The sequence below is a fragment of the Phyllostomus hastatus genome, unplaced genomic scaffold (assembly GCF_019186645.2).
Source record: "Phyllostomus hastatus isolate PE091 unplaced genomic scaffold, TTU_PhHast_1.1 phas_scaffold_1674, whole genome shotgun sequence".
In the NCBI taxonomy this organism is placed as follows: Eukaryota; Metazoa; Chordata; class Mammalia; order Chiroptera; family Phyllostomidae; genus Phyllostomus; species Phyllostomus hastatus.
This window is the reverse complement of record NW_025334011.1, coordinates 10,061,473-10,074,167: the sequence shown is the minus strand read 5'-3', so window position 1 is coordinate 10,074,167 and position 12,695 is coordinate 10,061,473. Positions and strand designations below refer to the sequence as shown.

The window sequence follows — 12,695 nt, the reverse complement described above, 5'->3', positions numbered from 1 at the left end:
ACATATCTCAGATAATCCAAATACTTAAAATGCACTCACTTCTTACACTACATTATTAAAAAAAAATAAATGCAAACTCTACAGAGTAGAAATTTTGTTAGATATTGGAATTTAAAATATCTTAAGTCTTCCAACAAGAGTTTCTTCTTGCATATCAAGGCCTCCTTCCCTTTTCATCACGGATGTTTTCTAAGGGGAACCACATCAGTGCAATGACACACACCTTCACTCAAAGGCTGTTTCTCAGGACAGCAGAACTAATTTTCCTTCCTGACTACTGATGCTTGTTTGGGTGTATAGACAGTGATCACTGTTTTTTGATTTTTGGAAGATTCTTTTCAACCAGAATAATACTGCACTATCACATTGTTCTCCATGTCTTTAATTAAAACCTCTCAGAAGAGCACACTCTCATAGGCCTTCCAACAATGACTACTGGATTTCTTTGTTAAGAAGTGATCCCAGTTTAGTTTACAGATTAAGCAAATGAAGAAAACCAAACAAGAGAGAAACTAGGAACTTGCAACAGCAAGGCCTGCTGGCCCCTGGGGCCCTGAATTTTTTGACAGCAGGACAGAATCACCAGGCAATTGGCAATAAACATAGAAACCTGGATGCCAGTCCTGGCCCCCAGCCACCTTCTGTGTGGCCAAGAGTACAGCATTTCTCAGCTTTTCCACCAATGAAACAAGGATCACACTACCTGACACTCCAAAACCCAAGTAATTGGAAAGGAATTTAATTAAGAGTAATGATTGCAAAGTACCTCAAAGTACATCACATTCCTGTGATGAAAATTACATGCAAGCATACCTTGGAGATGTTACAGGTTTGATTCTAAACCACAGCAATAAAGTATCACAGTAAAGCGAGTTGTAATCTTTCTGCTGGTGGATGGTCTTGCCTTTAATTTGTAAAAAACACAGTATCTGTGAAACGCAATAAAGTAAAGCACCATGAAAGTAGGTAAGCCTGTCACTCACCACTGAAAAGAACTATTTAGCCAATTAAGAGGTGTGTGTTTTGTTCAATCAGTTCATCAAAGAACATTATGAAACTGAGCACAACAAAAGCAATCTTAACCAAGGTTTTCAAGGATGGCAATGTCACTGCTGATGATCCAGGCCTTGCCAAGGAGCAAACTCTGAGTGTCTCTTGGGAAGCCTCATGGAATTTTTGATGTGATCACCTTTTCTATGTCATTCTGAAGGAGAGTCCTGCTCCCTGCTATGTGGGGGAAATCACCCAGCACCTTCACTTTTCATGGCCTGAGAATTCTGAATTTGTGGATACATGACAGAAGAAAAACTAGCTAGACCCCTGGCTCATGTGAAAAGTGAGATCATCACCAGTGTTTTATGAAACTAGTCACATAGAATGAACAAAGTGGGCACTACCCCTCGCCAGCACATCTGGGTTGGGAGAGGAGAGTGAAAGTGTGGTGATGGCCGACTGTCATCATCAGCTGTCACTCAGCAGTCTAGAGAACACGTTTTCCACTGACTGACAGGTGTTGAAACAAATCACACTGTTCCCCTAGAACACAGGACAAGGGCTGCCCCAGTATCACATCCAAAGCTGGTACCACATTTGTGATTTTTACATTAAAAAGCCCATCATATTCCCAGTCTTCATATCTAGCTCCTCAGAGTTTTAGTATATATGGGCTTTCAATGCAAAGAAAACTTACTTTAAAAATAGACATTTTTCTCTTTTTGCTTCAAATCTTCCAAATTATTTATCTTCCTTTAATTAATCTTTTGTGTCAAACAGCTAGTTGTATGAAATTAGCATATAAAGTGTTGCTTTATTTAATTTTTTTTAAAAGGCCAATGATACAATCTGCTTATAAGAGGAAAGACCACCAGTTTTAGCATAGGAATTCTGATCCAAAAATATTGCCTTAGTTGCACTGGGTTAGCCAAAAGTCCACTACATTTTTTCTGTATCATAGCTCTAGTCCTTAACTTAATTTGAAACAATTTTGTTAAGATTATCTTGAGGCAGCTGTCATATTAGTGTGCATTTTTTAAAACTTATCAAAATTGGTGAATTTTTGTGCAGCCATTTTAGTATTGAAGGTGAAAGAAAATACGCAACATTTTTGACATATCATGCTTTATAAGATTTGTGAAGTGTATGGCGAAGATGCTGTCATTGATCAAATGTGTCAAAAGTGGCTTGCAAAGTTTCTTGGTACACGTTAAGTTTTTCCAAGTAATTCTTTGCTGTGGGGCTGTCTTATGCTTTGGAAGATGTTTAGCAGCAGTCTGGCCTCTTCCTACTAGAAGCCAGTTGTGGGAGATAGCCAATATGCTCAAAATATCCAAATCAATAAGGTAATTGGTGAAAATGAAAAATTGTGTCTTTTATTTTACAGAGAAAATGTAACAGACTTTTTGGCCAACGCAATACTAACTCAAGTGAGAGGCAGGAACTTTCTGATTAGCTATTAAGAGGTGACATCCAATCGTGAATAAAAAGACAAAAATTGACTCACAGGCTCCAGTCACACCCCGCAGTGTCATTCATTCCTCTGGCTCCCAAACAGGTAGCTTCATTTTTAATGACTACTTTGAGTTTCAAGCCTTTATTCCCAACTATTGCATGAGCTACATCTATTTGGATAATTTACTGTCTTCAAATTTAACCTGTCCTAAACCAAACCTTCCCTATAAACTGGTCTTCCTCCTGTCTTGGTCATTTCTTTGTGCTTCCAAGGACAGTATCCTATTTCAAGCCCCCAGTACACCTCCACTATCAACACAAGCCCCTTATCACTTTCCACTTGGATTCATTTTGTTTGCCACCCTGCTGGACTCAGCCTTCTCAATCAATGTTTTCATCATCCTGCTCTCCCAGGTGAACTCTTATCAAAATCCCAGGTGTAGAAATAGGCATCCAGGAGGAATAATGTATACCTGGGGAAATGGGCCTGGAGCTTGACCCTAGATTCCTCCGTCATTGGACTAAGTATTCAAAAACAGAGCAGCCCAATGAAGCGCTTCGGAGCAGGGCCAGATGTCTCCAACCTTCCCGCTAATACTACTCCACCTGAGCCTGGAGCTGATGCCAGAATGGTACAGACATCTCATCCTCAACACACAGTCCTAGGAAATGCCTGGAAGGGGAATGAACCATGATTCTGGACCCAGGTTCTGAGACCCCTCCAAACCACCTAAAAGCTAACAACAATTTTCTTGGCTTCACTCTAGTCTTCTCAATTTTCTCTTGGATTTATTGATCCTATGGTATTAAATTCCTTACCCAATCCACACTGAAATGGGTTTCAATGGGCTTGAAACCTTGGGTCCCAAGATTCATTCTTCCCTTTAAGATTACTTATACCAATGTGCCTGAAATGCAAATATATGATAATTATGGCCTTTCAATGTTTTATCTCAGATTATCAAAGAGAACCCATTTGTATTCATTTATATTATATTATAATACTTGTGACTAACAAGAACACATTTACAACCAAAAAAATCCTCCAATTCTCCTATTTCACAAAGGGGTTCTCCACATATCTCATTAGAAATGAGTAAAATTTCTGTATTTTTTACAGAGATTCACAGAATTAGTGTGGTGCATACACCTTAAAAAACCATGTTCCCCCAGTTGTGGAACTTGACCCAAAGCAAACTGCAATATTTTGAAGAAGTCCTGGTCAGGCAGAAAAATTAATATCCATTTAAGCTACCAAATGCAGTATATGAAATAGTACACCTACAAGGAGAAAGGGAGCAGGAAAAGGAGGAGAGGGAAAGTTGGGGAAAGAGAGCAACACCGGAAGGAATGACTCTGGTTCAGAGGGAAGAAGAACTGCTCTCAAGGAACCCTGTCCTCTCCCCATCACACTGTCTTGGCAAAGAGTAGAGAGGCAAGACTGTGCTCACTAACAAGACCTCTGCAGAACATAAATTTAATATGGTCTCTCCACTCAAGGAGCAGCTGATAAGATGGACATGCTGCACTATAATGACAGAAGAAGGCAGAATGTAAGTGTATCTCACTAAGGTAGCTGAAAAAGGGTTTACTGCTTCATTTAGAATTAGGGTACAGAGTCATCAGCTATGCTTGAAAAAAGAAGTTGGAAGGTTGGTGAATAAAAATGCAAAGTATTCATTAGTTTAAAATTTAAATTGTTTCTAAAAAATCCAGATTAAAAGAATATATACATATATAAAACTTGCAAGATGTAATGAATGTATGTTAAGGCCAAATAATTAAATACAAACTCCCTTTACTTGAGTGCCAAGATCTGAGCTCATAGCTCTGGATAAATAATAAGCTATAGTTCATCGGCCTGTTTGAGTATTAATGAGCTCATCAAATTTTTTTCAACAATCACAGGCATTGCTGTACTTGGAAAACTGTAAGTAGAAAGTCAGGTCAACATTAACATTTCTCTGCTAGTTTAAGTCTACATTTAGGCATATTTTTATAAATTAGTATGTCATTAAAATTTATTTTGACATTACCTAGAGACATTCAATTTTGCATTTCACAGAGTTTTAATATCCTTTTGTGTCTCCATATAAAACATTTACCTGTGTCAAAACCTTGAAATCATTTGTAGATATACTTTTTATTTTATTGGCCATGCTAAGACTATTTACCTGTGGGAACTATAATAATTCCAAGCAATTTACTGTCTGGCCAAAAGTATCACATTTGCACATAATTTATAGATGAAGAACTTGTGCAAGCTTAAGTAGCACTTCATCAATAAATGTTTTCCTTAGCTGTTTTGGGACAGAAATAGTGCATCCCTTTTTGGCCTAGTATTATATGGATTTATCCTAAATAGTTGAAAAACTTAAGATAGTGATGCAATAATTAAACTCTTTGGAGTACCTTTTTGCCATGTTCACTGGAAGGCTATATTATTGAAAAAGTAGTTCACTAGCTCACTCACAACCTGCAAAAGTTGAGGGCCACCTGTGTATGTCAAGTCCCCACACCGAACACCTTCGATGGTAATATGTAATAGAAAGTATTATTATTGCCAAACTTCACATGTATTAGAGTTCATTTAATGTGCATAATAATCCTAAAATATGGAAACTTTACTTGCCATCTTGACCAATGTGAAGTCTAAGAGAGGTCCACCAACTCCAAGGCCACTGAGCTAGTAAATGGCAGATTCCAAGTCAACCAAAGAAAGCCTTTATGATACCAAAGATCATGATTCTAACTATTACTCCATTATTCTGTTCCTGGCCCTGCTGATGCTTCTGCCCTTTTGACTCTGTATTTCCCTTTAATAATGAAATACAGTTAATAGAGCAGAATTCTTTGAATCAACAACAGGGCTCTTCCTCCCAGAGGCTATGTCTGACCACCGACACTCATCTGGCTCAAGCTGCGCAAGGCCAAGCGACAAAATGTTCCCCTGCCAGTCTTTCCCCCAGCTGGAATGCTCTTTACAAGTAAAGGTGAGATCAAAGGCAGATCTATAGCTCACTAAAGGATCATGGTACTGTCGGGAAGGTCTCCTGAGTCTGGACACTGCCACCATGACGCCTGGCTCAGCTTTGACTAAGCAGTTTGTAAACAAAGACACCTGTCATGTGGGTGCAGGACCAGGGGGCTTGAGCTGCATGCAGCCTGTGCTCCATGCTAGTGTTTCCAGATGCCCAGAAGATGTGACTCTTCAAGATTTGGAATCAGAATTCCCAGAAATTCTCAGGAATTCCAGAAATCATAAGTTACTCCATACTGTTTCCTAAATTTTCACATTCAAAAAATAATAATCAAGACTATACTAGAGAATAATTTCCATAACATTAAACAGTGAATCATTCTTTGTGATAGAAATACTGAAATTTTCAGAGGTTTTCTATTTAAAAAATAAACTATATATATTGCAATAACATTTAAAAATGATCTCTACCTGATATTTGAGAACACAAATCACTAAAAAAAGGGGACATTAATACAAAATAATTGCCCAATGAAAGCCATTTAAAATTGGAAGATTAAAATATTATTTATAAGATACAGTTCTTAAACTGAAAATTTTAAAGCACACAGAGCATTAATGGTTCTACCCAACAGTGTTGGTTTTTGTTTCATGACTAATATTCCAGATGTAAAAAAAAAATCTTTCATTTTGCATTGACATTGGTCAATTGTTAACAGGCTTCCAAAAGCATAGTCAAGGTGGACATTAGGGTTTGCTTCACGTAAGTGATTTCCTTTTTTAATGATGACAATATTTTATCTGCTTCTACTGATTCTGGTTTGGCCATTGAAGTCTTGTTTTTTAGCTAATTCAGATTTTAGATCAGTTTCTGGTTTTAAAATGGAGTGTTCCACAACATATTCACATCATCTTCTCTTTGCATTTCTTCTGTTAAATTACTTAGAAAGAACAAATTGTAATAATATTCAAACACTGAAAAAAAAAGCCAGCTAAATTATTGGGTAGTACATCCAAATACCATAACATGCAGATCTACTTAGCAAGCTTGACAAGGCTACATAGAATCACAGGTGGAAATTTCAATTAAAATTTAACAACTTATTTTTCTTCCAAATGTGTTATTTCTTGGAACACCACCACTAGGATTTGCACAAAGCATACTATGCGCATAAACATGCTAGTGATGGCACAGGGACAGCTCACAGTTCTTAGCAGATGCACATTTAGAACACGGTGACTGCTGCAAGCAAGGCTGACTGAGGAGACTGCAGCCACTCCTCTCCTACCTGCTTCTGTCCTGACGCTTGGAAAGGCCTTCTTTCTTTTCTTTTTTTTTAAATATATTTTATTGATTATGCTATTACAGTTGTCCCATTTTCCCCCCTTCACTCCCCTCCACCCTGTACACCGTCTCCCACCCATATCCTCCCCTTTAGTCATGTCCATGTGTCATACTTACGAGTTCTTTAGCTTCTACATTTCTCATACTATTCTTACCCTCCCCCTATCTATTTTCAACCTACAATTTATGCTACTTATTCTCTGTACCTTTTCCCCCTCTTTCCTCCTCCCACTCCCCTGTTGCTAACCCTCCATGTGATCTCCATCTCGGTGGTTCTGTTCCTGTTCTAGTTGTTTGCTTAGTTTCTTTTGGTTTTGCTTTAGGTGTGGTTGTTAATAATTGTGAGTTTGCTGTCCTTTTACTATACATGTTTTTTTAATCTTCTTTTCTTAGATAAGTCCCTTTAACATTTCATAAAATAAGGGCTTGCTGATGATGAACTCCTTTAACTTGACCTTATCTGAGAAGCACTTTATCTGCCCTTCCATTCTAAATGAAAGCTTTGCTGGATAGAGTAATCTTGGATATAGGTCTTTGTCTTTCATGACTTGGGATACTTCTGTCCAGCCCCTTCTTGCCTGTAAGGTCTCTTTTGAGCAATCAGCTGACAGTCTGATGGGAACTCCTTTGTAGGTTACTGTCCCCTTATCTCTTGCTGCTTCTAGGATTCTCTCCTTCATTTTTTACCTTGGCTAATGTAATTATGATGTACCTTGGTGTGTTTCTTCTTGGGTCCAACTTCTTTAGGGCTCTCTGAGCTTCCTGGAAGTCTATTTCCTTTGCCAGAATGGGGAAGTTCTCCTTTATTATTTGTTCAAATACATGTTCAATCTGTTGCTTTTCCTCTTTCCCTTCTGGTACCCCTATAATTCAGATGTTGGAACGTTTAAAGATGTCCTGGAGGTTCCTAAGCTTCTCCTTGTTTTTTTTTAATTCTTATTTCTTCATTCTTTCCTGTTTGCTTTTTTTTCTCTTCCTTCTGGTCCACTCTATTGTTTTGAGTCCCAGTTTCCTTCCCATCCCTATTGGTTCTTCGTGCATCTTCCTTCATCTCTTTTATGGTAACCTGCATTTTTTCATCTAATTTGTGCCCAAAATCAACCAATTCTGTGAGCTTCCTGATCACCAATGTTTTGAACTGTGCATCTGACAGATTGGCTATCTCTTAGTCACTCAAAAGGATGAGTCCTGGGGCATTGATCTGTTCTTCTGTTTGAGACATGTCTCTCTCTCTCTCTCTCTCTCTTTTTTTTTTTTGGTCTGGTCACTCCTGTTACAGTGAGGGGCGGAGCCTTAGATGTTGACCAGGGCTGGGCACCCCAGTCGCTAGATTGTGACATTGTATGTGGGGGTGGGGGCAGGGGCGGAAGGGAACAATGGCGGTAGCTCCGTTCTCCTGGGACCTCAGTCCCTTCTCTGGGATCCTAGGTTGTGTGCTCTATCCTGGTCCAGTTGCCACTTGTGTACTCAGGGTCCACCCGCTGCGATCTTGTGTGCCCCGGATGCCTTACTTGCTCCCAGTTGCCTTATGCACCCAGTTCTCACTCTTCTCCATGCTGCAACCCACGCCCGGCTGCTCATCTCCACCCCTCCTACCAGTCTGGATGAATGAGTCTACTTCAACTTCTTGGCTGTCCGACTTCCATTCAGATAAATTCTCTATCAGTTCTGGGTGTTATTCTGCCTCTAAATTGTTGTTGTTCTAATCTTGGTTGTGCGTGGAGGTACGGTGCGTCCACCTATGCCTCCATCTTGCTGGAAGTCCCTTGGAAAGGCCTTCTTTCAACTTCAACTGTGCTTTCAGAATTTCTTGGCTTTTTTAACTTTATTGAGGAATAATCGCCAAATATAACTGTCTCTATTTTAAGTGCACAATGTGCTGATTTGATATACATACACACTGTGGAATGATTGCCAAGCTTAACATAATTAACTACTCTTGCTTTTGATGATGTCAGTAAATTCGTTCGAACTAATAATGTCTAAATTTTAATTCCCCAAGGAGAATTAGAGTACTTTTTCCCATTTTTTCCCAATTTCTTGGCTACTTTTCCTTGGGATTCAGAATTCAGGAAAACTTTTCTTCTGCCCTGAGAACTGCAGCTCAGTCTGTGTCCCTCAGAGCAAGGGGACATATTTTTCTTGCAGGAAAAACTTTTCAACTGCCATGCCTATAAGGCTGCATCTATGCAGAGAGCCTTTGTGACTTCACAGAAAGATGCACGAATAGGCTATGTTACCAGTCGGCTCAGGAAGACCTCAAAGGCACAGAAAAAGTACCCACTGGCACCATGGGAGTCACAGAAATAGCTTTAATTATACAAAGCCACTGGCAGAAGCACATGTCGATTTGACCAAAGACATGGAGAACAGATGGAAAACACTAAGTCAAAATGTTGTTTTCACAAGTGCCTCTGGACTATAGCTTTAGACAGGGCCTAAATACCAGCTATCTGATATGAAGTATTGTCAGTATCTGCTATCTGATATCAGAAATTAATATTAATCTGGGTTTGGCAAATCATTTTCCTTGATTTGTGCCCCCACCCCCCACAACTTACACAACATTGTAAGGCTGGTTATTATGTAAAATGTTTTCACTGAAGAGAATAATGGAAATGTATCAATACATATTGTAAGCTCCTACAATGTATAAGACACTATGCAACATGTTACAAATATTTTTTTCCACCCTTAAACTAATCCTATAGATAGTTATTTTACTCCAAGGGTAGAGAAAAATAAGGCTTAAAACCATAATTTTTCAACAGCCACACTGCTAGTGATAACAGCAGAAAAATTAAAGAAAAATTAGTTCAAGTCCAACTTTAAAAATCCATGCTCTTTCCATCATACCATACTGCAAATCAAAAAACAGTTGCAAGTCATAATATCTGGTGGCTTCCAGAGCTAGGGAAGAGAGCTGATTCCATGAGAATTAACCTTGTTGTCCTTGAAGTAATAAGACCTTCCCTTGTACACACTTAAATAAAAATAGTGATGCCTATAACCCTTATTTGAAAGAAATATACAAAAACTTGAAAGCAGAATATACATTTTGGGGAAATAATTTAAAATAAACATTGCAAATGTAATACAATAGGTCCTTCTTACCTTTAAATATTTCACCAGCTTCTGAATTTGCCAGTATTCTGAGGGCAAGTCAGCATTTGCTTCTTGACGATGATCAGGTGGTTCTTCATCTTCTTCACTCTCTGAGGAGCTCTCACTAACAATTTCCTCAGTCTTACTGACATTCTTACTAGGAATAGTAACAACATATAATAAGTGTATTCATGCTACAGCATGGATGTGGTTACAATGTTACCATTTCAGCAACATGTACATAAGTGATATCAAAAACTCTCAGAGAACCAAGAACAGAGGGGCACTTTCTCAACTTGGTAAAGACTATGTACAAAACCTACACTATCATCACACATACTAGTGAAAGGCTGAATGCTTTCCCTCTGAAATCAAGAACAAACGAGGTTGTCCACTTTGACCCCTGTTATTCAACACAGCACTGGAGTCTCTAGTTCTAGATATAAATCTAACAGAATTTGTACAGGACTTGGATGCTGAAAACTACAAAATGCTGGTGAACTAAATAAAAAAATCTAAATAAATAGAGACACATAGAGTGTTCATAGATTAGAAGAGTCTACATAGTAAAGGCATAAAAATTCTTAGCATGTTTCTTAATAGATGTAGTAAGATTCTAAATTTATGTGGAAATAAAAGGAACTAAAATAGCTGAAACAATTTTTTTAAAAAAGAAGGTGAAAAGAACCACTTTCCCAGATTTCAAGATTTACTATATAGCTACAGTAATAAAGACAGTGTGGTATTGGAGGGCCAGATATTAAAATCAACTCAACATTATAGAGACCTCGAAGTAGACACACACAACTACACCCTGATGATTTTTTATATAAGTGCAAAAGCAACTCAATGGTGAAAAGGCTATCTGGATATCCACAGGCAAGAAAATGAACCGTGGCCTGTTTTATACCTTATAAAATTCAGTCAAAACAGGTCGCATTCTTTAATGTAAAATGTAAAACTATCAAAAGTGTTAGAGAAAAACAAAGGATATAATCTTCAGGACTAAGGACTTCCTGAAGAGTTCTTAGACATTATAATTCATAAAAGAAATAATCAATATACTACAGCTTATCAAAATTAAAAACTTGTTTTATGAGACCCTATGTTAAGAGAATGAAAAGACAAGCTACAGAGAGGAGAAAATGTATGCAAACTATACATCCAACCAAGGATATTCAAAATAGATAAGGAACTCTCGAAACTCAACATTCAAAAAATGATCTGATTGAAAAACTAGCAAAAGACATTCAGAGACACTTCACTGAGGAACGTACATGAGCAATAAGCTCATAAAAAGATGTTCAACATCACCAGCCATTACAGAAATGCTGAGACCACTGTGAGACATCACTACATGTCTTTTAGCACAGCTAAAATAAAACGCATGGCAATACCAAATGCTGGCAAGGATAAGAAGAAACTGAGTCTCTTACATTGCTGGTGGGATAGTAAAATGTACAGCTACTCTGGAAGAATTTGGCAATTTCTTAACGAAACATACAACTACTATACATGTCAGCAATTGGGCATTTATCATAGAGAAATGAAAACTTGCATATGATTATTCACAACCACTTTATTTTTAATGACCCCAAATTGTGAAGAACTAAAATTTCCCTCAAAAGGTGAATAATTAAACTATGGTACATCCATATCATGGAATAAGAGTTAGCAATAAAAAGGGACAAACAATGAATGAATGTCAAGGGTATTATGGTGATGAAAAAAACAGCCAGTATCAAAAATGAGTGACATTATTTATACATTTTCAAAATGGCATTACTGAAATGGACAACAGATCAATGGTTGCCAGGAACTGGGAATGATGGGGGATGTGGGGTGTGAGTCTAAAGGGGTAGCAGGAGGGAGTTCTGTGTGGTAATGGAACAGCTTTGTTTCCTGACTGTGGCAGCCACCACACCAACCTACACGTGATAAACAGCATGGACATGTACATACACATTGTACCAATGTTTAATCTCCTGGTTCTGATACTACACTATAGCTACCCAAGACATAAACCACAGGGGAAGATAAGTGAAGAGCAGACAAGACTTCTCTGTACTATCTCTGCAACGTTTTGTGAATCTATAAATATTTCAAAATAAAAAGTTGAATAAATGGTTAAATTGAAGAGTTTATTATGTTGACCCCCCAAAATAGTATAACTGTAGTAGAATTTTTTCCCAAGTGATAATGTGAGATTTTTGCCATTTCTTCCAGTAACTCTGCACTAAAAGAAATTCAATATGATCATCCTTACAATATTCCTAGTAAATGTCAATATAGGTATCTAAGGACTGTAATATAGCAGTAAGAATGCCATTAATTAACATTAGCTGGCCCATTGTGTAAGAAATGGCTTTTAAAAACTAGTCATGTTAACAGAAACATACCAAGCTAACTGTGTTTTTCCAGGTGAAACAGACGGTGCTGATTTTTCAAGTTTTCCCCCACGTTTTTCCTTGTGGGTGTCTCTTAGTGAGGATCTGCGGCTAAAAACATTACACTTTTATTAATGACTTTATGCTGATTAATAGGAAATTTAAAATAGACATGTACACAAATATTCCAACATCTTCATGCATCCAAATGACGTGTCTTTCTGACAGAGTGACGATGAGTTCCAGCCTCATCTGACACACTTGCATCCTTCAAGCATAGCTGCGCGGTTTCCACAATGAACAGTTTGTTTGGTACATCTCTGCAGTGGGAACAGCCTCTGCAGGCTGCCATTGTAATGAAAGTCCTTCCCTTTGTACCTGCTCATCCAGTGTCTTCCTTCCCTGATCATAGTTGCCTATTTTTTTACCT

General features: G+C 38.0%; 1 protein-coding gene across 3 annotated transcripts in view; it reads right to left on the bottom strand.

Moving 5' to 3' along the window:
* The window catches only part of ODAD2 (outer dynein arm docking complex subunit 2), a 187,238-nt gene that overhangs the window by 146,276 nt on the left and 28,267 nt on the right, over window positions 1-12,695 (bottom strand). For 2 of the 3 annotated variants that reach the window (XM_045857958.1, XM_045857960.1), the window contains exons 8-9: window positions 12,278-12,376; window positions 9,888-10,035 (exon numbers count right to left, since the gene is read on the bottom strand). In XM_045857958.1, coding sequence (XP_045713914.1) covers window positions 9,888-10,035; window positions 12,278-12,376 — 247 coding nt within the window. The remainder of the gene's footprint in view (window positions 1-9,887; window positions 10,036-12,277; window positions 12,377-12,695) is intronic. The other variant, XM_045857957.1, reaches the window with a different exon arrangement.